The sequence below is a fragment of the Physcomitrium patens genome, chromosome 20 (assembly GCF_059467195.1).
Source record: "Physcomitrium patens ecotype Gransden chromosome 20, ASM5946719v1, whole genome shotgun sequence".
Taxonomy (NCBI): Eukaryota; Viridiplantae; Streptophyta; class Bryopsida; order Funariales; family Funariaceae; genus Physcomitrium; species Physcomitrium patens.
In genome coordinates this window covers 7,033,313-7,057,192 of record NC_143429.1, presented here as the reverse complement: position 1 = coordinate 7,057,192, position 23,880 = coordinate 7,033,313, and the positions used below count along the sequence as shown (strand labels likewise).

General features: G+C 31.7%; 1 protein-coding gene across 4 annotated transcripts; it reads left to right on the top strand.

Annotated features, from left to right (window-relative positions):
* Nucleotides 1–19,133: 19,133 nt before the first annotated feature.
* Nucleotides 19,134–22,678, top strand: LOC112273300 (isoaspartyl peptidase/L-asparaginase). Of its 4 annotated transcripts, none has more exons than XM_090244981.1 (6): nt 19,134–19,423; nt 19,656–20,128; nt 20,576–20,809; nt 21,116–21,202; nt 21,399–21,696; nt 21,861–22,678. In XM_090244981.1, the coding sequence occupies exons 2-6, from the start codon at nt 19,961–19,963 to the stop codon at nt 22,160–22,162; spliced, it is 1,089 nt and encodes a 362-aa protein (XP_090101107.1). In that variant the 5' UTR covers nt 19,134–19,423; nt 19,656–19,960; the 3' UTR covers nt 22,163–22,678. The 4 variants fall into 4 exon arrangements, with proteins under 4 accessions (XP_090101107.1, XP_024357677.1, XP_024357674.1 ...); XM_024501909.3 differs by having other exon boundaries at nt 19,153–19,423; nt 19,871–20,128; nt 21,861–22,642; XM_090244982.1 differs by having other exon boundaries at nt 19,245–19,423; nt 19,726–20,128; nt 21,861–22,642.
* Nucleotides 22,679–23,880: the final 1,202 nt, after the last annotated feature.

The following is a 23,880-nucleotide window of genomic DNA, read 5'->3' as shown; positions in this document are numbered from 1 at the left end:
GGCGTGTGAGTGGTATGTGGGCTGCTTGTTTGAAGCGCCGTGCTTCTGAATTTGTAGAGTTGTAGAACTGGTCTCCAAAGGGAACTTTACTAATAGCATTGAGGAGTTTTCTCGACATCATCATTTTACTTTGATAAATGCTTCACTTACCTTAGAAACGTCAAATATGCACGGAATAATGTTTGTTAAGTAATGTCTATTTTAAGCGTTCTTTGGGTTTAAAGCCAACGACAGACTTGAATATTTGAGTCTGTGAAGTATACATTAACTTGTTTTGCGGTATTACTCTCAAAGTTAAATTTATCCTAAATTTAGAAAAATTTGAAGAATTTTGACAATCAAAATCATTGTAGATAATATTTATTAAGAACCACAAGATAAAAATTAAAATTAAAAGATCTTGTATTTTCTATCTTTTTTAAGTATCTTCCAAATATTTCTCACTTTGATTTTCTTCCTTTTAGCAGTAGTGCTTTTACATCCCTATTGTACTAAAAGACATAGTTACAATTTCATATATTACATATTTCATTTTAAAGAATGTCTTTATACAAAAAGTTAGAACAAGCATCCAACATAATGCTTACATATAAGAAAGATTGCTTATTTATAATGTAATATTAAAAAGAATATACTTTATTAATACTATCACACAAAAATCACCTTAATTAAAAATAAAAAATATAAGAAAGAATAGCAAATAGGATGGTGTTTAAAAAAAAAAAAAAAAAAAAAGTAGAATCTTTAAATGGTCTTATTTAAATCTTGAAAATATTTAAATTTAATACAACTAAAGAATTAGTTAAAATTTATGACCATCACTATCTTGTGTAGAAATTTAATTAAAAAAAATCACAAGAGATGGAATAGCTATCTAATTTACTTTCAATCAAAAAAAATAAGATGAATTATTCTGTAAACTTATATTCAGTTTAAATATGTAACACAACTTTTTATGAATTCTATAATAAAGATCAATTATGTAAATTTACGATATCTTAGAATATTTTTAGGTAATTCTTAAGATATTATGAAACATATTTTTAGAGATTTTTTCCACACCCACAAATTTTGATAAAAACATTTCACAATTTAAATCAAAAGTTTGCATTATGATTTTAAGTAGATTATTTTAGAGTGACATTTCAACTTGAGTATAACCAAACAAAGATTTGAACTATAGGATAATATTACTATTCAAGAGTTTAGCTAAATATCATTGTACTCTTCTCAGTCATTATTATTTTTAGACACTTAGAATAGAAACCTTAGATTGAGATTTTTTGGATGAGTACCTTTCATAGTCAAATTTTGTGTATTTTAAAATTCTAAAAAATATGTACATTACTTAAAAAAGTATTACTTAACTTATTTATAGCATGAAATCTTTAAAAATAAGATCCAAAAAATATGAACTTTTTGAATGATTAATTATATAATGTTCAAATCAATAAACATATATGTGAAGTTGAAGCAAAATTTTGGAGTTATGAAAATGTAAACACAACTAAATAATAATAAGACAAAATTGCTATTATTTGCAAAAAGAAAGTTTTAGTTTTTCTACATTAAAAAATAATACATTTAAAAGAATATAAATTTTTTATTTTAGTTATATTTTGTGTATATATATATATATATATATATATATATATTAATGTATTTTTTGTTAAGAATCTTGCAAGAGTTTAATTACTACATACAAAAAAGAAAAAATATATATTCTTTTTAATTTGAATCAATTTTTAATTTATTAAAAACTGAATTGTATATTTTATTTACACTATAAAATGTTACTTTGTTTTTGAATGGAACTTTTAACTTAATACTTCTTTTTTCTACTTAAAAGATAATTAAATTATTAAAATATCATAAGATTAAAATGATATTATATTTAAAATCAAAACTTAATTTATCATTTTAACCTTCTAATATTGTATATCTGATCTAAACCGAAAATTTAAATTCTACACTAATTCATAAAACAAAAATAAAAAATGAATTTATTATATAAAAAATTTAGTTATCTTCTTTAGAAAAACTAAAGCATTATTTTTTATCAGTAAAAAGTTTCTCTTCACAACAATTTCCTATTTCTAAAAAATAAAATATCATAAAATTTAACAATCTATTTTTGGTCTCTATTTTCAATTGTTTCACTAATTTTTCTTTTGAAATCCAAAGAAAAAAATATATTATTAGTCTTTATTCAAAAGACTATATAGTTATATTTTTGAGTAAGTACAGTATGGTTAGTACTTTATACTATTTATCAAACAGTTTTTTTTTTCCTTCTATTTTTATTGTAAGAATAGAGAAATTCAAAGTCAAATTTTGGATGAATAGCTTTCAATCTTTGCAATATTATGCATGTATGAGGAGCAACATAAGAGCAAAAAGTACTCATCACAGGGACATGTGACAAACATGGCAATTATAAAATAGAATAGACAACAAAAAAACGTAAATTTTAGTATGATATTATAATATATAATGATATTTATTGATTTCTTTTGAAAGCTAAACATGCAAAATAAATGAAAGAAAGTAAATAATTTAGAAATGTGTAAAAGACACACACATATTCAAGAAGATAAAACAGAGTTAAAATAATAATTTGACATGCTTCTTCTTATTACTTTTTCTTCTCACTAAGTCTTCTTATTTGATGCTAAGTAAGGTAACTGACCCATTGTTGACCACCCTCCATTTCTAACCTATAAGGTGGGTATTTTTGTTAGTGTGGCAACTTATTGTCAACCATGTGTGATATCTGTTGGTTGCAAATAGGTCTAGTGCTGGTTAAAATGATGTTAAGTTGTGATTAGAAGTAGGTTGGTATTTGATTAAAATGATATTAAGTTGTGAATAATAAATAAAACTCATTGTACTTGGAATGAGTATGCATGAACTATTAATATAGGTGGTAGTTGTTGATTGGTTGGGATAAAATAATATAGCATAAATAAGTGCCATACTTCTCTTGATAGCATAATTAGGTGTTGCACTTCTCAATTTTGTAAAAATTAGATTGTTGATTTTGTAATCCATCATTAGATGGAATTAGCAAATGGATCAAAAAGAATCTTCAACTAAAATATTTATATACATTTGGTTTTTGGACAAAATTGTGTGAAAACACTTGGAATCTTTCTGATTTCTATTTCTCTACATGGGGGTATTTTTTTTTATTTATTTTTATACTTATTGCAAATATGCTGAAATGCTTAAGATATCGGAAATGGATCCTCTACTTTAATCAATTGCTTTCCAGTGTTTTGCACCCAAAAGGCATATGAGTTTGCTCACATCAAGAAGTTCATCAAAGTTGGCAAATTCATCAAAGATATGTAGAATTGCTTTTGACTGCACAACAATAATCACTTGAAGTTGGGCCAGGGAAGCAATTACACCACATGCTGACAAGTACACAATAAACTTGTTTCTGTGTCTTGGTATACAAATAGTAGGTTGGAAGGGTTGCAATGATGTGGTCTGCTTTACCATAGTTCTTCTGACCTCCCTTTTTTAATGTTGGAAAGTTACAATTACACTTGCATGAGATCAAATTGTAGTGCAGGTTTGTCAAGCCAAACAAAAGGATTGTGGACAACTAGTCTACAAACTTCTGCCATTCTTATGGGTGGACTGAACATTCATTGGTTCTCATAACCAACTATATGTCCAGTTCAAAAAAGAGAGGTGGGAGGGGAGTGAAATCTCTTCTATTCTAGCAGATTAAGTTTAGTTGCTGATTTAATGTACAAAAATACTTGGTTTCTATGGCACAAGAGAGGTAACTGCATGCATCTTCTTTAAGAGAGGAAACAATTTCAAATTGAACAATTGCACTCTTTGTATACAACATAGATCATGATTTACTTTAGAAAGCAGAATAATAATAACTATCATATTTTTATACATATTTTGAATTATTTATTGGTTTTTATAAGTATCAATTAATTTATTTATTTATTATAAAAATGATATTGTTAATCTTGTATATTTTTGGAAAATTATATTTGTTGATTGTTGTTCATAGGAAAAAAGTAAAATACATTTTTAATATGAAAAAATAGAATAAAAATATTACAAAAAGTGTTAAAAGTGTTGTAATATGTTTAAAAAGAAAATCTTACTTTCAAAATATGATGTAGTATGCAAAGGTTAAAAGTTTGTATTTTATCAGAACACATAAGTAAAGGATGTTATTTAAAATATATTTCTTAACATATTTTTGTTTGTGAGAGATCACAAAGATCTATTCCATTGATATGAGCTTTTCTAAAAATAAATGAAGAAATACTAAAATTAAAATAATTGAAGAGCTACAAAACCTTTCTAACTTTTTTTCCATGCATTTGTCCTCACATGTCCTAGCAAGATGCTTCCTATTTGGAGCTTGAAAAGTTCCTCGTTCATGATAAATCTTAGTAATTAGGCACGGCACTACTTTGCAGTCAAGTAGCTCACTTCTCCAAAGATGAGAAGTTTCTCAATCCTATCTAGACTTTTGTTGGCATGACCATGTGAGTTCGAATCCAACCTTCTCCATTCTAAAGATTGTCTCTATGACATACTCAAGACTATAGACTACATCAATTTTATATAATGCTTAGAACCTCTCTACCACCTAAAGCAACTTATTTATATTCCATGTCAACTCTTAGCCTATCTTGTTTTCAGTGACATAGCTTCCAATGCCAAGTATGTAAATTAAAACATCTCCACATTTATATTGATGCAGACAGTAGAGAAAATTTTCATCATGGAAAAAGAACTAGCCATATAATAAACTCTCATGAAGAGATGAGTATTTTAAGTACTTTGGAGAATTAGATTTTCTTGGGTATTTTTTGGTGAATTTGAGAGAAGAAGGTGGTAAATGAGAAAATAGTAAAGTGATAAGATTGGCCAATCATTGAAATGGATTTCTAAAATTATAAACAATGCTTTTTGGCTGAAAAAATGAACTTTTGCTCTGGTGATTTTCTATCACAAATCCTCTTCATATACTTTGAAAATCCTCTAAAAGAAAAAAAAAAAAAAAAAAAAAAAAAAAAATCTCTAGGGAGTTTAGAAGGAGATAAATCTTAGTGGTATTGATTGCAGTATGCAAGGAGGCACTAAGAGTAGTGATTCTACACACATCTTGTCCTTTAGCCATCTGATTGTTATCTAAGTGTTAAAGGAGGGGCAACATTGCCTTGATCTGATCCTTATTGTCCCATATATCAAATGTGATAGAAATAACCACTATGATGGAATTGCAGTATAATTTAGGATTAAATTTAATTGGTGTGAATTTTGACGATTCCCTTAATTGGAGTCAAGTCTTCGTATAAAGACAATAACAAGAATGGCTTTGTATGTAGAGATGCTCAAGTCTATCTTGGCCCATACTCTATTAGTATCTACTATCTCAGAAGAAGGAAAGAGGATGTAATGAGCATAATAAGGAGATTTGGTAGAGTTGAAGTTGATTGCGACTATATCTAATTTGAGCAAATACACAATGATTAATCCAATCCATGTTGTACTAGGTGAAAAACTATCCAATGGTCTCTCTAAAAGTAGTACTTATTTTTTGTTGAATAATTAGGTAATTGAACTTAGATTAGATGAAAGCAAAGTTAAAGCTAAAATAGAGTACTTGAAAAAATACATCATTATAGCATACTTTGTTGGAAGCCACCTTCTAATAAAGTTTCTACAAAAGTAGTTAGGCTAATGAAAATAAAACTCGAGGAAGAAGTGCAATTAAGACAAGATCTTGGACATGAATTTTTCTAGGTCATAAATAAAGACAAAAAAACCTAGAAGGTCTTCATATATGTCCCATAAATCTCACAATATGGAACTTGCATTCTCCAACCATGGATGGTGAGGTTCAATAAAAGTTGACCTATTAGCATGAAGATACTAATATGAACTACATTAAAATTAATCTCAGATAAACTAATAAGTAGTACACGTGAGATTGCTTAGAGCCTTGAAAATATTTTGAATAGAAACAAAAGCAATAGATATAAGGCAGACCAATATTTTTGTGTTGCATTCAAAAATGGCAATTCCTACAACCTAACTATCAAAGCATTCAATTCTGTGCTACGATTGAGTATACAAATTGAAGTGAACTATAATAACCTTTCAATATAATGTAAGGGATATAATGATAATTACAATGTCGCAATGCAATCATATGCGACATCAATCCCACATTAATAAAAAGCATAGAATAAGTCAAGTAACTCAAAGAATGTTCAATATGTTAAATATGTAGGGCCAAAAAAATTACTATCACCTAATGCTCAAAAAATAATAGCCTTTGTAATAGAATCCTTGACCACAAGGTTTGCAACCAATCTTAGGAGTCTAATGAAGAACAATAGTTTGGCCTAAGTGAAGAAAAATGGAAATTTAAAACAAGTAAAAGAATAAATATAAAGAATTTGACACAAAAATTTTGGAGCAGACAACATAGGAAAGTAGAGAGCAAATGTAAGAATGGAATCTTCATTCAATACAACTAAGTTTTTTGATATCAATGAACTTAATGAGGCATGCAATAAATTATCGAAGAAGAGAATTAAAAAAAAAAAAAAAAAAAAAAAAAAAAAAAATCAAACTATTAAAACAAATGGAGCTTAAGTAGAAGCAATTAAGCATGGAATATAAGACCTTTTAGTAGTAGTTGTAGGCAAAAGGAAAGGTGTTAGATATACAATAGGTCTATTGAGACAATATATATTGATTCATGATCATTTGATTGTGGTTAATATATAATCTAGTAATGTACAATCAAGCAATCAAGTTATAGCAACAACATAGGATGTTCTCCATCCAAACTCAATATACAATCTAAGCCAGATAGACTAGATGGAAGAAATTTTAGAAATTAAAGAAATTAATAGGAAAAAAGATTTAGTACTTGCAATAATAATAAAGCCAAAGAATCCATCAATAATACCATTTGGATTTAAAGCAACCTAGTTAGATATAGATTTGAATAAAAGATATATGTTGAGATTTATCTCCTTAAAAGTTTAATGCAGCCACACCTTAAGACCAAATAATTAGCTCTGGGAGACTCATTGAGGTTCTAATGAAGTAAGGTTGGAATGAATATTTCAATCACCAAGTCCTTAAATAAGAAGAGAGAGAAAAACTAATCAAAAGATTTTAGATTATTTAACATTATATTTTAATAAAAGGCTATAAGATCAGAGATTAATTAGCGAATTGTTACCTAATTCAATACAAAATTGATTATCTAATAAGTTTGTTGTAAATAAAAACCAATACTTGAATTCTTTTCATAGCTACTGTTTGCTCCAACTTACATAACTATACAAAGTAGAAGACCACCATTGAAGGATATGACTTATAATTTATTGAAGATAGAGATCTATCTCTTCTTTCCTATTCAATATATATCATGAAGATTATTATCTTAATCTAAAAATTTTAGGAATTAAATGATCTAAAAAAAACTAGATTAATTCATAACTATTTCTAAAGATATTTGGTAGAGGTGGAAGTGTTATGTATATAAGAATATAAATTAAGATGAACTAAGCTAAGCTAAGTTGGCAACCTGCTAAAGCCAAGAGCAAGTTTCTTTAGCTAAGAGACTAATGTGGCTTATAACTACAAGATGAATGAAGAGGGAGCGAGAAGGGAGGGGATGAGAATGTGGATTTCTCATCACATGATACATCTAATGACATAATCTAATTACTCTCATTTAGGCCAAGTACAGTGGATGTGCCTCAAGAATGTGGTTAATTTTAATATCATTATTTTTAAATGTATATGCCTTGTATACTGCATGGAAGCATTGTAAGCCATAGAACAAATTGCTAGACATACTTGTAGTTGATTGTAGATGGATTATGACAAGAAGCTAGAATTTTGTAGAGGGGAGATACAACAAGTTGAATGCATAAGATACAATCCTTTCTAGAAAAGAAAAATAAATCTTTAGTACTTTAAAAATGGCCCTTCAAATTGAAGAAGATTTTCTATCATTTCATATAATATAATTCAACTACGATAATAAGATCTTTTTACCAAATTTTGATTATACCATCTTAGGAGACAATGCCCATTCAAATTACTTGGTAGTATTAAATTAAGTACATCTCTAAACTAAAAAGAAAAGATTGTTGGTCTTTATCATAAATTCACAATTTCTTTTGGACTTAGTGGTATAAGTATAAGTACGTAAAATATGAATGGTACACATGTCATTATATTTTTTTTTAGTAAACTACAATGGTGTATATATTTTTATAGATCCTTTTGTATTAACTAAGTAGCCATAAGAAATTGTAACAAGAAGGATCTTTATTGCTAACTAGTAGTGGTAGTCGTCAAACTACAGAACTATCTAGGAGATGTAAACTGCCAAGCAAGACTTACAAATTCTATCAACCTATTATAATAATTTGAAAATAAGAAAAAAACTAGAAAAAACTTGAAGGCTTACCTAAAGTAGCAAAAAATAGGTATTAGATGCACCAAAGCCTTCTTTTGGATTCATAGGATAAAATTAAGAGTATTACAAATCACTAAATTATCAAATAAATTAGAATAGATACATAAGCACCATGATGTGATGGCTCATATTTATTAAGTATTTTATAATAAATTATATAAGACTTATCTTTGTATATGAATAATAAAAGGAGCTAAATTTTAAGCATTTATAAGTATAGAAGACCGATTGGTCTCAATAGAGAAGGCAAATTTAAAAAGACCAATATCTTTATTAAAACTTATGCTTGCCATGCAAGAGATGAATAAAGAAAAAAGCCTATGGCCTAAATAAAGTCATTTTAAATTTTTATGTACTTTTTTGGAATATCTTTGGATCAAATTATTTAGTCATGATTTAAGAAAGTATTCAAAAAAGAAGAAATTCCATTAAGAGTGACTTAAGAATTAATTGCATTATTACCTAAAAAAAGAGTAAGATACAACCTTTTAAATTAGGGACCAATTATTCTTATTAATGTTGGATATAAAATCTATACAAATACTATATAAATAAGACTTCAACTAATATTTATGAATATTATCAACTCAAACCAATGTGCTTTATTATCTAATCAATATATTTTAGATAATATTTTATTGACATATGAAAGTATGGTATGAGCTATGAAATCAAAATAAGTATTATTATTTCTAAAATTTGATTTTTTCAAAGTATATGATGTAGTAGAATAAGACTTTTTATTTCTTACAATAGAAGCAATTAATTTATTAAGTACATTCAATGAAATGATTAGCTGACTATTTAAAGATGCTAAGGCTTATATAAAAGTAAATGAGACACTCTCAATACCTTTTATAATAGAAAGAAGAGTGAGACAAGGATGCTCACTTATTCTCTACTTATTTTATATTGTAGGTGAAGCTTTTAATTTAATGATTAGGAAGGAATTAAGTTTGAAACTAATCAAAAGAATACAACCACTTCTAGTCCAAAGATAATAAATTATAGCAGAATATACAAACAACATATTACTAATAGTATAAGGAGATAATATATATATATATATATATAGATATAGATATAGATATACTATGTGATTTATATATTAAAAATATGTTATTAGGGATAGGGGCTTATATTGAATTGAATTAAATCTAGTGGATATTGAAAAAGTATTCATTTGCCTCTTAGACCTATATAAACAAATGAATTAGACATTACATGAACAGATAGTGGAAATATTAGTAAATTTTTAGATATTTCATTTGAAATTTTATTATCATCATTTAATGTTAATACCTTCATCTAACAAAAAATAAAGAAAAATCTAAAATATTTGTGTTTAATAATGGTCAATAAAATAGGAAGAGAAATCATAATTAATAGCATCTTATTATCTACTATATTCTTTTTATTTCTTAATGGTGTGGCATAGAAAAGAAAATAGCAAAATTCAAGGAATCACTAAGTAATTATTTTGTAGGAAGAACAATGCAACATGTTCATGCCAAAGAGGCATGGCTATAGCACTACCAATATTTTAATAAAAATAGTATCAATCTTATCAATTCTTTTGATGTAGTTGTAGCATTAATAGTAAAATGGATCATCAAGATAATAAAACCATCTGACTCTAATTTATACTTAATATTGAAACATTATATGAGCGACTTTCAATTTTATTTTTAAGGTAGGTGGCATCCAAACTTTAAATTTTTTACTATCCAAAAGCATCAAAGTCAGAAAGGCTCAAAGGTATAGAACAAGATTGGACAAGCTCAAAATGATCTTTTCTTTGAAGTGACATATCTACCTCCAAACTGTCATGAAGAGTGGATCAATAATAATACTTGATATAGCCAAGAAATCAATAGCATAAGGCCTAAATTTTCAAAAGTAAGAGTAAAAAAATTACATAAGCATAGTATGCAAAAATATAGAGACATATAAGAGAATAACAACTTCTTAAATTTTCAAGGTCTATAGGATTTTTTTAATCTAAGACAACATGAAGAAGGAGTATGGAAGATAATAGCTAATAAGATTGATCAGCAACAGTAATAGCTCACTCTTAACATATTATAAGGATTCCATAAGAAGACGTAGATGGAAGTATTCTTTAAGAAAGCATCTTAATACTCCACAAATATTTTTGCAACATTAAATCAACTACTTAGTAGATCCTTTTGCCACAAAATTTTGGATTTCTTCCTAGATCCATATTTACAAAATAAGGAGAGTGATACATCATGTATAAACTCATATAAGAATAAAAACAAGGTTTATATCACAAAACAAATGACTAGACTAATAAAGGATCATACTTTATAGGCAACTTCCAATAAGTCAAGATAATCTTGATAGCAAAGGAACCAAAATATATATATATATATATATATATATATATATCTTTCTATTATAGAAGGATTGATTTTTTGGTATAGGACTTGAGGCATTTTTATTAGGCCAAGAATGTTTCATTTATATAATATTTATTGCAACTAAGCCATGACCAGCTAAAAATGATGCATTCAATTTTCAAAATTATTGTATTATGTGGCATTTAGCTTGAGGATGCACCTGACATCTGGTTGTGGAAGATAAAGGAAAAATTATAACAACAAATAATCAGTAATAATAATCGAATTTGATAACAGTAACCAGTACCAACAACCAATAATCAATAAGAAGGACCAATAACCAATAGCAAAACCAATATCCAAAAGCAAAAACCACTATCTAGTAGCAAAAACCAATATTCAGTAGCAATAACCAATATCCAGTATCGAAAATCAATATCCAATAGCAATAACCAATATTCAATAGCAAAAACTAATATTCAATACCAATAACTAATATCCAGTAGCAATAACTAATATCCAGTAGCAATAACTAATATCCAATAGTAAAAACTAATATTCAATAGCAATAACCAATATCCAATAGTAATAACTAATATCTAGTAGCAAAAACCAATATCTAATAGCAATAACCAATATCCAGAAGCAAAAACCAATATCCACTAGCAATAACCAATATCCAATAACAAAAACTAATATCCAATAGCAATAACCAATATCTAGTAGCAATAACCAATATCCTTTAAAAATACACAACTTTAACACTCAATTTCTTCCAATCCAATTGTTGGATTGAGCTCAAAAATTTTAAAGAGTAAGATAATATTCTTAACTTCAAATGGATGATAATCACAAAAATGTGCTCGGATGTGGATCAACCTTCTTCTCCAATCTGAATGCTGAATTTATAGGGCCAATTTCTTCTTATCAAACCATTCAATCAATCTCAAAATTCTCACATATAAAGGAAAATAAGTCTATTATCCAAATGCATAACTTTCACTCCAATCAAACTGACAGATTACAAAATATCTTTAAAATCCTCACTAGTCTTCAAAACCCTAAATTTTGAGATCATAACCTACAAAAACCTCAATAATCCTCAATCCAACCCTTTGATCAAGCTCAAATTTACAACACATATTAAACACAACTATAACCATTAACCCACAAAATTTCACTTGTAGATCTGTTACAAAACTCTTAAAATTGTCCAAAATGTCAACCCTATTTTATTTCACAAAAACCAAGTCATCCAAAAACAAACTAGATTTTGTAAAACTCTTACAAAGTCATTACTATAGATGCTTGGTTTTGTATCTCAAGGTCTGATTTCGACCCAAGTTGATAACCGGCCCTCCTAGGGTATCAAATTTGTCTATTTTGAGTTAATTTTTGTTAAAATCAACTCTTAACTTCTTTCTATAAATGCTCATATTCTTTATTTTTCTAATCTATTTTATTTTTTCTTATTTATGGTCCAACAAAGTAAGTAGAAGGCCATTTATAAAAGGCAATATTGATACTTTTTGATTTTACTATTCTTTTGACTATTAACTATATCTCTAAAGTAATATGCTCTAATACTTTAAACCAAGATCTCCTATATTATAATAATTTTTACACTCTTTCATCTATTAGTTGTGTTATATCATAAGAACATCATAGAACAAAAGTTGAGAGATATACTTCCATCCAAATTTATGTTTAAATGAGCAAATACTTGAAATGCGGAGCAAGTAAGAAAGGAGGCAAGACTTTTTTTTAGCTGACTTGGCATCATGAAATTATGGTAAATATTTGAAGATGAAGAATAAGTAAAAAAATTCCAAAATGGTTCAAAAAAGCCAACCACCTATGGCTACTGCTCAGAAAAATATTTATATAGGTTCTGTGGATTGAGAGAAATGATGTGGCATTCAATGGGATTTTTTGGAGGCTTAAACAAGTCTACTATAGGATGTGGCTACAATTAGTAAATTAGGAGAGGAATTCATGGTTTAAAATAATAAAAATCATAAAACATAGATCTCTTCAGGCAACACATCTTATCAATCAATTTCAACAGATTTAATGTACAAACCATGTTCTGACAATATGGAGAGGAAGCAAATGAGAATAGAAGTTAATTTATCCAAATAGTAATTATTTAAGTAACTCTAATTCATAATTCACTATCCTAACTAGACTTTGTCAGGGATATGTACCTTATCTTACCTACAATAGAGATTTAACTCTATATGTATAGCAAAAAAAAAAAAAAAAAAAAAAAAAAAACTTCTAAAAGCCAAAAGAAGTACTTCTGTAAATTGAAGTTGGCAGCAAGTATCTAAAAGCCTCAAAAACTGGTGCAGAGGCTACAAAGTTGGTACTTTGAGAAGCAAAACTTTGTGAAATCCTTTCAAGAAAGCCAACTAGGTATGATATCAAGTGGCTGAAAAGTATGAGTGTAAAATTCATTTCTTAACTCAATTACAAGATGGCTTCAATTAAGAGTTGCTTATAATGGGTGGTATGAAGTGAAAGTAGTAAGAACAAGAACAAAAGAAGAAAAACACAAAATAAGTGGAACAAGTGCAATCAAGCAATTATACATTACAAAACTAGTCATAGTCTATTCACTGAGTTTTCATCCAATAAAAAATAAAAAAATAAAAGTAAAAAATATATTTTTAGAAATTTAATTTTTTTATCTTTTCAATGGTTTAAAAAACATGTAAATCCGAGTTTCTATGAATAAATTATGAAGGTTTGAAAAATAACAAGTAAATGAATGAAAAGTTAAGTAAAGAATTTTACCTCAAGGGTAACTTGCTTAAGAGATCAGGAGTTCGAACCTCACCAAGGCTCACAAGTAGTGTATATTCCTTGTCCGATGAGTCCTTGAGGCCTTAGTATTATCTTCCTACCTATACCCAAGGTGCTACAACCCATATGGTATTTGTACACCTCCCTTCTTAGAAGGATTAAACTAACTGCTGGTCCTCCTATTTTCTACTAGTAAAACTCATTTTTTTGCATTTTTGACTTCACCATGGTATTTAAAAATATCCTACTAGTCAAAGAACCTTGTGTGGCCATCGAATCTTGCTTCATTTCTTCATAATGGCTCCCAAGGTGGTAAAACTCATTTTTACCAAAGTCTTAGAAATTACTCTAAAACTTCCTAAAATATATATAAATAAATTCTAAATAAATTCTAAAATTCCTATAATGGTTTTATAATATTAATATCAATTTAAGAATATAATTTCCTATCTTAATTATTTTTATAGTAATAAAATCAATTTAAATCTATAAAAATCTTATTTTCTATATATCTAACTAAAAAGACATGAGGTTCTTTCTCATGCTTCTTTTAACTACTAATTAATATTTATAGTTTCTTTTTATAAATCATGTGTATAGATAGAAGGCCAATATAAATATTGGCCTTAGTAAATATTCCTCAATATTCAATAATAAATAATAAATACTAAACCAACTAAGATAATTGCCTCTAAGACTTACTAAGACTCCATTTCTTTTATACTAATATTATTCTCCTTCATTTAACATCTTCTAAGCACATTTTTACCTAAAAATTGTAATTTTGGCACTCTACATGCATTCTTTTGTCCTAAAATAACTAGTGAGTCAATTTGATGGTGCACAAAAAGTTAGCTTCCATATGGCATTGTGACACATTTTGGTCATATGTGTGGTTTTTTGATGACAAGAGAGTAACCATCATATTCATTCTTCTAGAATAAGTTAGATAAAATTAACAAAATGAAGCATTTTTGAGACAAAAGCCTTCACTTTGTTCCGTATTCTTTATTCTTTAAAAATCCTATTTGTGCATGTGCTAATGTGCTGTTGGAAGCATCTAGATATCTTGGAAACTAAAATTTGTCAAATCAACTTGTGTTTATTTGATGTCGTCATCAAGTTTCCTGAAAAAATGTTATTAGAATGCTAAATATTTTTAGTTTTATAAAGACCTGGAAAGTATTAATGATTGTTTAAGTTCTTTATAAATGTAATTATATGTGATACAAACAATCCAACAAGCTGGCTTTGGTTTTTAAAAGATTGGATCTTCTTTATTATTATCATTTTTTAAATTTAAAATTTTTTTTCATGTAGATTAACTATGCCATTTTCTATATAGGTGATAGTTTTAATATAGTTCATATAATGGTTGCAATGTGTCACTTTTTATTTTATTTTGTACATAGTACATTATTTTCATAATTCTTATTATTTTTGATGTTATCTATATATAAATATTTAATTATTTGATCTTTTTTATGATATTTTTTCAATTATATTGTATAATTCTCATAGAAGATTAGACATTTAGTAATATGTTTATTGTCAATAAAATTCAATCCTACTTCTTTGCTTCTCCTTGTTAAAAGCAGGCACCCATTGTCGGCATCTCAGGTACAAAGTCCTAATGAGCCTTCTTCTTGCAAGCTCTTGCCTCTGTGGTTTGATGAGCCTCTTTGGGCACTCTTTGCAACAATGGACAAGGCTAGCAAAGATTTAAACTTTACTTTTCTTTCAATATATATATATATATATATATATATAAGAGAGAATGTTAAATAGACCCATCCATTCCAACCATTGTAAAATGAAAAATAATTAAATAGATGGATTGATTTACTAAAAGCGTAGGTCTATTTAACATTCCCCTCTATATATATATATATATATATACCTTTGGATAGGCAAAGGTCAACACCTGAGTTTCTTAGCACATCTTTGCATCATCTATGTCTTCATTTTTGCATGTGGATGCTCTCCTCACCTTGTACAAAGAAAACCTAAGATGCAACTTGTTGAGAAACAAACCTAAGATACAACTCATCAAGATTGTGGAATCTCTCTTACCAAAATGCATTTGAGACTTGTATCATGATTACCACATTCTTCATCATGGATGGGTCTATTTAGTAAAACCAGTCTAGGTATGTTCTTTCATTCAAGATTTACGTCAGCAATCATTTCTATTACATAGTTTCTATATGAGAAATATGAAAGCTGGGGACTGAGATTCTCTTCAAGTGCTATGGCAACCAACCTGTATGACATTAGTTAACTAAGAGGAGGTTGTTTCGAAACTTTATAAAACTTCATCAAGATTTCTGAGTTGGTTGATCAGGCTTGCTAGGAGCTGGTCAACCAGAGGTGATTGTTTTGACTTCAATTTTGAGCTTTTTTTGTATAAAGAATGCATCCCTCCCAATTCCAATGGTGGATTCCATCATGTTCCTGGTGCCTTTTGTGATTTCCATGAAGGAAGAGTCTAAGGAGGAACATGAAAAAATGGCTAAGTTCAAATGTTATGGGCTAATCCAGGAGCACACTCTGGACTATGCTGCTTGCATGAAGGCCATGTACTTCAAGTCTTGTAAAATTGATACAAACCATGTTCCACAGTGTAGCTCAAGATTAAACATTGAAAGAAGTGCTACTATCATTTCCCTCAAATAAAATTTATTGATGATTGACATTTGATAAATATGCAAGAAAATGGCAAGCTTCCATGTCAAATATTCAAGAGCAGTTCTGTAAGTAACAGTTCTGTGAACAACATGTTGAAGTGTAATGTTGACATTTATGCACCAACAAGCTTGCTACCTTTGGAAGAAGACTCATCATGGGATGATAGAAATGTAGAAACCAGCACCACTGGGAAATTTGCTCAAGATTGGAAGGTCAAATTCAAAGTTGAAGAAAACAACAATTACAATTGAAACCACAAGCATTGGCATTTAGGTTCTTTAAGTTGATTTGCAGACTCAGCAGCCAAACCTAATGTTTTATCAGTTCAAACTTGTATCATAAGCAGATAACCATGGGAGGAAAAAATTACTTGCTGGCTAAAAGAAGAAATTCTGAGCTTCTTATTGTTCTACAAATTAGAGTTGCATGCACAAGCAGCAAAACTAACATATAAAATCATCATACAACTGCTTGTTCACACCAAAGAATTTCACATGTCATTTCTTATGGTGTCATTTTCACTAAACAAAATCCTAGCTAACCAATGCTCACCTACTCACAATGGAAAGAAGGGACTTGGAAAGTAGTTCTTTATATGCATACATACATGTGCTCACAGTACATAGAAGCGTGGCACAAGATAAATTAGGTGGATCATGCCTCACAAACAAGGCCAAATTGAATAGTAATTGGAGGGGGGCAGAAGCATCTCATGAGAAAGGGGAAGGATCCCACACATGGGATTCTTTGAGTGGCCATTGAGAGATTCCTGGTGCAAGGTGTTGGCTTAGAGGCAAATTGTTGACTACATGGTTCCTCCAACTAAGAATGTTATTCATTTGGGTGCCAGCCAGGAAATGAGAACATTCAACTATGGTTCTGGAATTCACTAGAATGGGTCACGAATATTTTGCAAGAACCATTGCCAAATTGGTGAAGGCAAAGAACAGTGAGATGTAGAAGAAGAAGAAGAAGAAGAAGAAGGGATTGTTTGGGGGATGAAGAGAGTGAGAAAGGTTTGCATGCAACCAAATAGTGTTTGAGACCATGGGCTTGAGCCAATTTCCACCTTTGATTCATTTGTGGGAGTGTGTCCCATGGATACCATTTGCAGAATCAAACAGAATTCTGAGATATCTGGCAGAGTTGAGTCTTGAAGCTTGAAAATGGATGCTTGATTATATTCCTATGAATTGGCACAAAATATGGTATAGATGCTGGCCCTTTTGAATGGTATAGTTTAGCCAAGTAGACATTGCCTTTGGCAAACATCTTTTCCTTGTTTTGTGCAATAAACTTACCTCCTTTTATATAATGAAATATAATTAAAAATAAATAAAAATAAAAATCCAAGAAATCAGTCTTTTTCTTTTGAAGGGTCTAAGTGGAGGGGCCATTTTCATAAAAGAATATGGCAAACTTGAAAGCTCATGGTTCCTGATTCATTGAGAAAAAAAGAACTGCAAATTCTGTTGGAATGTTGAGAATAGTTGCTTACATTCCATCAACATGATTCATCAATGCTGCAGTTCAGCAGATATTATTTTTATTTTTTATTTTAATATTAACAGCTTCTGTTTTGGTGTAATAATTTACTGTGTAATGATGCCTTAAACCAGTCCTGAGGAATGTGAATACAAATTCTATGCTTGCCCTAATTATCATAAGAAACATAATCAGCAGTACAGGGTACATGTATAACTGTTGTCCAATTCTTTTACAGACTCTAATAAATCCAATCCACCAAATGCTACAGTAACATATATTTAGTATTGTATAAAACAGATCTTATGACCAAAGTGTTTTATAATTGACAAAGTTGTTTGTGACAGTGTGTTAAGCTGAGTGTTTTAACATTTGTGAAGGAAGTCAATCATGATGTTCTACTTGATCAATTTTGAGACTATCCATGGATTTATTAGAGGTTCATGATCTTGCAGCTAATGGTGGATGTAACTGGTGTTGGAATTTGAAGTAGATGTAGCTTAAAAAAATGGTTAAGAGAAATCAATACAAGAAGCTTTCTATTGATTTGACTAAGTTCACTACTTGAAATATTTTACCTCATAATGAACATCAAAACTTTCACCTAAACCTACTCTAAATTCACACATAATAATGATGAAATTTCTTAAATCAAAAACTTAAGGTTTTTCAGCTATCTAAGGAGGGTTGGAAAAAAAAAAAATGGTGGAGAAATACGGTTTTGATGTGCCCCAAAAGAAAAAAATTACAAAAGACATGGTGGTTTAATTAATATAAAATTTCAAAGAGCATTACACTTTGAGCCCCTGAACTAATACATAGACTCAGCCATAAGCATCCATAAAAACATACTAAACCACCACCTCTATCACACTAAACCACCAACTTCATCCTTGTAAAATTTGTCAATCATTGGTGGACTTGGAATGGATTTGGAATCTTTCTGTAAGAAGTATGGTTTTTTTTTGGGTTGGTACAAGGGTGGCTTCTGACAAGGTCTATGGGTTGGTTTAGGGCGTGACACAGTGTAAAGTATTTTGGACGTTAAGTAGAGAGAAGGATAAAGCATACACTCACATCATGGAGAGATCTTAAAACAATTCTATAATAAGGATGGACCTCCATCCACTCGAATTTCGGGATGAATGAATATAAGGTAGAAGAGATGAATGGCATCGTCTGACACGGCCTCTGCGGCGGGCAGTGGAGAGCGACGGGCAGTGGAGAGAAAAAATCAGAACTTCCTCGATATTCTCACCGATTTGAAGAATTCTTACTTTCCCTCATCGTCTTCAACCTGTTCCCGGGGGATTTGCCGAACTCTCCATAGCTGCGGCCTGGTTGGTTTCCAAGCATATTAAGCCGCTTGCCATTGCCTCATTGAATCAGCTTCTCATCGATCCTTCTCCTCTCGTATTTTGCATCCTCCTTTTCTACTACATTGTCGGGTCATTCGTGGTTACCTTCACGCTGACTCTCACTGCGCAGCAGCAGCAACGCCATTATGTCCACGCGCCGTTGGCTGTGAACCATTACAGCATTTCATTGCATCTGCTTCAGCACGGACCGCTTCTTAAAGGTGGACACTGATTCTAAGATTCTCCTGGCTTGCCGTTATACTCTCACTACTAGTGCTTCACAGCTTGGTGAACCAACCGGCCAGTTGCTCCTGCGTTTGGTCCTTCTCGTGACTGCATCTCACTCCCTTCGCCGAGTCTGAGTTTTGGTGTTTCAGAGACGACGATCTGAGATTGTAGTAATTTTGTTGCTGTCAGAGGATTTTTACGTACGATTCTTGTTGTGGCTACCAGGAAATAGTGACGGTCGTGGCCAGTGTTCTTGCAAGAACTCAGGTGTAATGTCCTGCTCCTACCTTCGCAGGCCTGGAGTTGTTGTAAATAACAAAATGTCATGCATCTGCCTTTAAAAGAAGTATCATCTTGTGATCCGTTGCTGGTACGCAACACATATTCAAGAAGAATATCGTTTTGATTTCGCTGAATCGGTTGAGCTCAAGCTATTGTAGGCAGCATCTACCTTGAAGGCCTGCTCTGTGGATCTTCGTGATCTGCTTTGACTCCTCCGTGTCGGCTTTTTTTTCATCAAAAGTTCGACCATGGGAGCTTGGGCGGTTGCTTTTCACGGTGGAGCAGGGATGATTGCGAAAGAAAAGATGACTGCCGATTGGAAGAAGCGAACTGAAGTCGCTTTATACGAGATTTTAGCAATAGGCATTGCTGCGCTAAAAAATAACCTCACTGCTGTAGAAGCCGTAGAGCTTGTGGTGAGTGGCATCCTCTAACATTCTCTGTCATAATTTCATAATTGCAATTTCAGTTGCGTGATGTATCTACTGGAAGTCGTTGACCAGTTTTTCTCGACAGCTCATTGAAAGTCAAAGTTAGTTGAAGCGGGATTATTATGTTCAGTGGAGCGCAGACAACAAATTGTTATGTATTGAGGAACTCTCGCAAATGTTGCTGCTATGTTTCTCTTGCTGCACTCCCCCGCAGATAGGCTGGTGACCAGTTAAACTTGTGAAGCGCCATAATTTTGTTTCCTTATTTGTTATCTTTGTCATAGCAGTTTTCTTAATTGGAACGTTTGTATTGAGGGATGTGATTGTAGCCTGTTGCCGCTTGCAACATATTGAAAGATTTGCGGGATGGTGAAGAGTAACGATTGAAATGTTTTTCAAGCTAAGTACAGTAATATTAACACCTGTGAGTAGGTGAGAGCATTGGAAGAGAACACGCTGTTCAACGCTGGCAAAGGGTCTGTGCTGACAAATCAGGGCACCGTAGAGATGGAAGCGAGTATCATGGACGGGAGAACAAAAGATTGTGGTGCTGTTTCTGGTCTTTCCACTGTAGTTCATCCAGTCTCGCTAGCTCGCCTAGTGATGGACAATTCTCCTCATGTCTACCTTGCCTTCAACGGAGCAGAAGAGTTTGCGAGACAGCAGGTCATAACAACACTCTTGTGCTTAGATTGCTCAAGTAAAAGCTGCTTGAATTGTTTGGTTTAGCAGATGTTGAAGTTGTTGAGATTCTTGTGAACATATCTTTAACTATTTCGAAACAGCAGTCCTATTTCGAGCCTTATTTTGTTTTATTTTATTTTCATAATACCCTTTATTTAACGTAGGATCAATTTTCAGTAACCAATGTTTACTTCATCATCCACCAGTTCTCGTTATTGAATGGCAGAGAAATAAAAGACTTCATTACTACTGCGAAAGTTGATTTTCTAACCTTGCTCTGCCTTTCAGGGAGTTGAGATGGCAGACACAGAAACCTTCATCACGGAGGAGAACAGACAGAAGCTGGAGATGGCAAAGAAAACAAATTCTATCGAGGTGAAAAACTTCTGGATAGAATTGAAATGAAATTGTGATTGCTCTGGCGTAATGAAAATTATTTGATGCAACGTCGGATTAGAGCAGAACATCTGATCTGTAAATATTCTGTAGAGCCAGATGAAGCGAACATACTAACAAATTGATTTATTGCTATTGATGCTCATATTAGTTTTCGCGGGTGATGATTGTGCAGTTGGACCTTTGCGATTACACACCAGGTTTAATTAATAGTAGGGGCGATAAGTTCTCCTGTAACAACGAAAATGGCATCGTCCACCCTGATCATGAGCCTGTTGTGCACAGGGAACATGAGTATGCTAAGACAAACGGTCGTTTTGACTGTGGTCATGTGCATAGGAAAAAAGGTGCTCTTTATCAGGCTTGTAAGGCAGAATTTGAAACCGTAGGTTGCACTGCAGTGGATTCTTTCGGGAACTGTGCGGCAGCTACGTCCACAGGCGGCCTTGTGAATAAAATGTCTGGGCGAATCGGTAAGCAATTCTTTGTAACTTCTTTTTATGTATTCCTTTTTCATTTGAATCTTCAAATGCATTAATGACGGCATCAACTCTGAATTTTGTCCGCAATGTTCCCACTGTTTAAGCCACTTCTTGTGTCGAAGCACTATTTGACTTTCTAAAGCCTTGTGACACAGGTGATACGCCCATAATTGGAGCGGGAACGTACGCAAATCACCTCTGCGGAGTGTCAGGAACAGGGCGAGGGGAAGAATTCATCAAACACACAGTTGCAAAAGAAGTTGCAGCCATAATGGAATACAAGGATCTTCCCCTTGGCAAGGCTGTGTACAAAGTAGTCCATGAGAAGCTGCCAGAGAATATGGGAGGACTGGTTGCAGTCTCTGCCTCAGGCGAAGTAGCCATGGCTTTCAACACTCCAAGTATGTTCCGAGCAAGTGCACAGGAAGGAGGAGATCGTATGATTGGAATTTGGTAAACAAGCATGTCCAGATTATGCAAGAAGCAGTTCTCATCATGTTCCTTGTTCAGTTTGGGGCAAGCTCATGATGATCACCTCGAAGAACAACCTATGGCGTTGTAAAGGCCGTCTCCATGCGAGGGACTCTCCATGAACAATTTTCATTGAGCTAGTGAACAATTGTACAGGTACATATATGCTTTATCATCCCTCCAGTTGAAAGGCACTGGCTCGGATCAACGCATGGGACAATGAATAATTCTGCGTTCGTGGTTGGGGGACACTAACGATCACTCTCAACCAGCGCTCATGCTATCCCTCAACCCCTCATTGAAAATGGCGATGTAATTTTCTTGTATAGAACTCATCGTGCAACGTCATTTGGGGATGGCCAAGACGTTCATGTACATACCACTAATATACTAGTTAAATATGAGTGTTATTTTTTACTCAGTAATGCGCAAGTTGTTTTCGTAACAACGCAGCATTTAGAGCCCACTTCATCATGCTATTCCAAATGAGACCATTCATGCATGTGCACATGTTGTCCTGTTTTGAGCAACATAACATAACTTCTGGTAAATATGTTCCAATTTAATCGATGGTGCACAAAATATCTCATCAATGGGGTACTAGTCCTATATAATTTGCCAGGTAGCAACTGTATACAGAAATGTGTGCCGATGAGATAGCCACTTCAAAATTAAATTTGCTTTTGAAGAGACTGCTTATGATCAAGAAAACGTGAGAAATATTCAGTTCGAGATAAGTATACTCTCTTGTATATATCCTTTAATTTTTAAGATCTAAAAAATTAATGAGTAATCATTACTGCAGATCAAAATGATGAAGTATCATGTAAATTGCAATTTGCACACTTGAAATTTTTTAAGTACAAAATATTCTTTTGTCTTTGCAATGTTTTGGAATGGTCACAACTTTTCAATACCTAAGGGTTTGAACCGTTTTATATATTTATTTATTGATTGTTGATTGCACGAAATTCAACATTTCATTTAATTTGGTTGCATGTACATCAAGCCAAAAAATAAAAAAAATCAATGAAGCAATTTTTTCAAGCACAAATTTCATATAAAAATCACTACACGAAAAACTCTGACTGCATGTGTTTTCACCTTGAACATTCAACATCATGCATCATTAGAATCATCACATACGTCAGATAATTCTTTTTCATACACACAGACATCCATCACATTTTTCTCACACAAATTCCATGTAACAGGTGAAAGTGATAAATCTCCTGCGAAATCAACAAACCATAATGACTACTTCACAATATCTTACACCATTCAAGTTTTTTAAACTCGTCTGAAAACCCCTCATCTCTCTCTCAAACAAACACACACACACACACACACACAAACTATTCGAAGATCATGGCTGAAGAAAAAGTCGGGGAAGCAGGGAAGCAAGAGGAAACGGCAGTGGAGCGGCAGCCATGGAGCGAGTACGATTTTTTCGAGAGAAAATCGGAAGAAGAAGAAGGAGAAGGCGGAGGACATTGGAAGCAATACACACCCCATCAGCTTGGCTTCATCTTCACACAAGGCCCCCCGGAGTTGCTGGATCGAGCGTGGCGCCGACTGGACCGCGGCGTCGCACTCTCCGTAGACAGCCTGCACGGAGATGCACTGCAGCACTGGAATCCCAGCCAGCTCCGCAACCCCGTCACGCGACAGTACCACAGCTTCTCCCCCGCCCTCGTCGACACC

Coding starts and splice junctions, on each gene's coding strand:
- LOC112273300 (XM_090244981.1), top strand. CDS start 19,961: ATGGGAGCTTGGGCGGTTGCTTTTCACGGTGGAGCAGGGATGATTGCG. Junction 20,810..21,115: donor AAGAGTTTGCGAGACAGCAG/GTCATAACAACA, acceptor TCTGCCTTTCAG/GGAGTTGAGATGGCAGACAC. Junction 21,697..21,860: donor TAAAATGTCTGGGCGAATCG/GTAAGCAATTCT, acceptor CTTGTGACACAG/GTGATACGCCCATAATTGGA.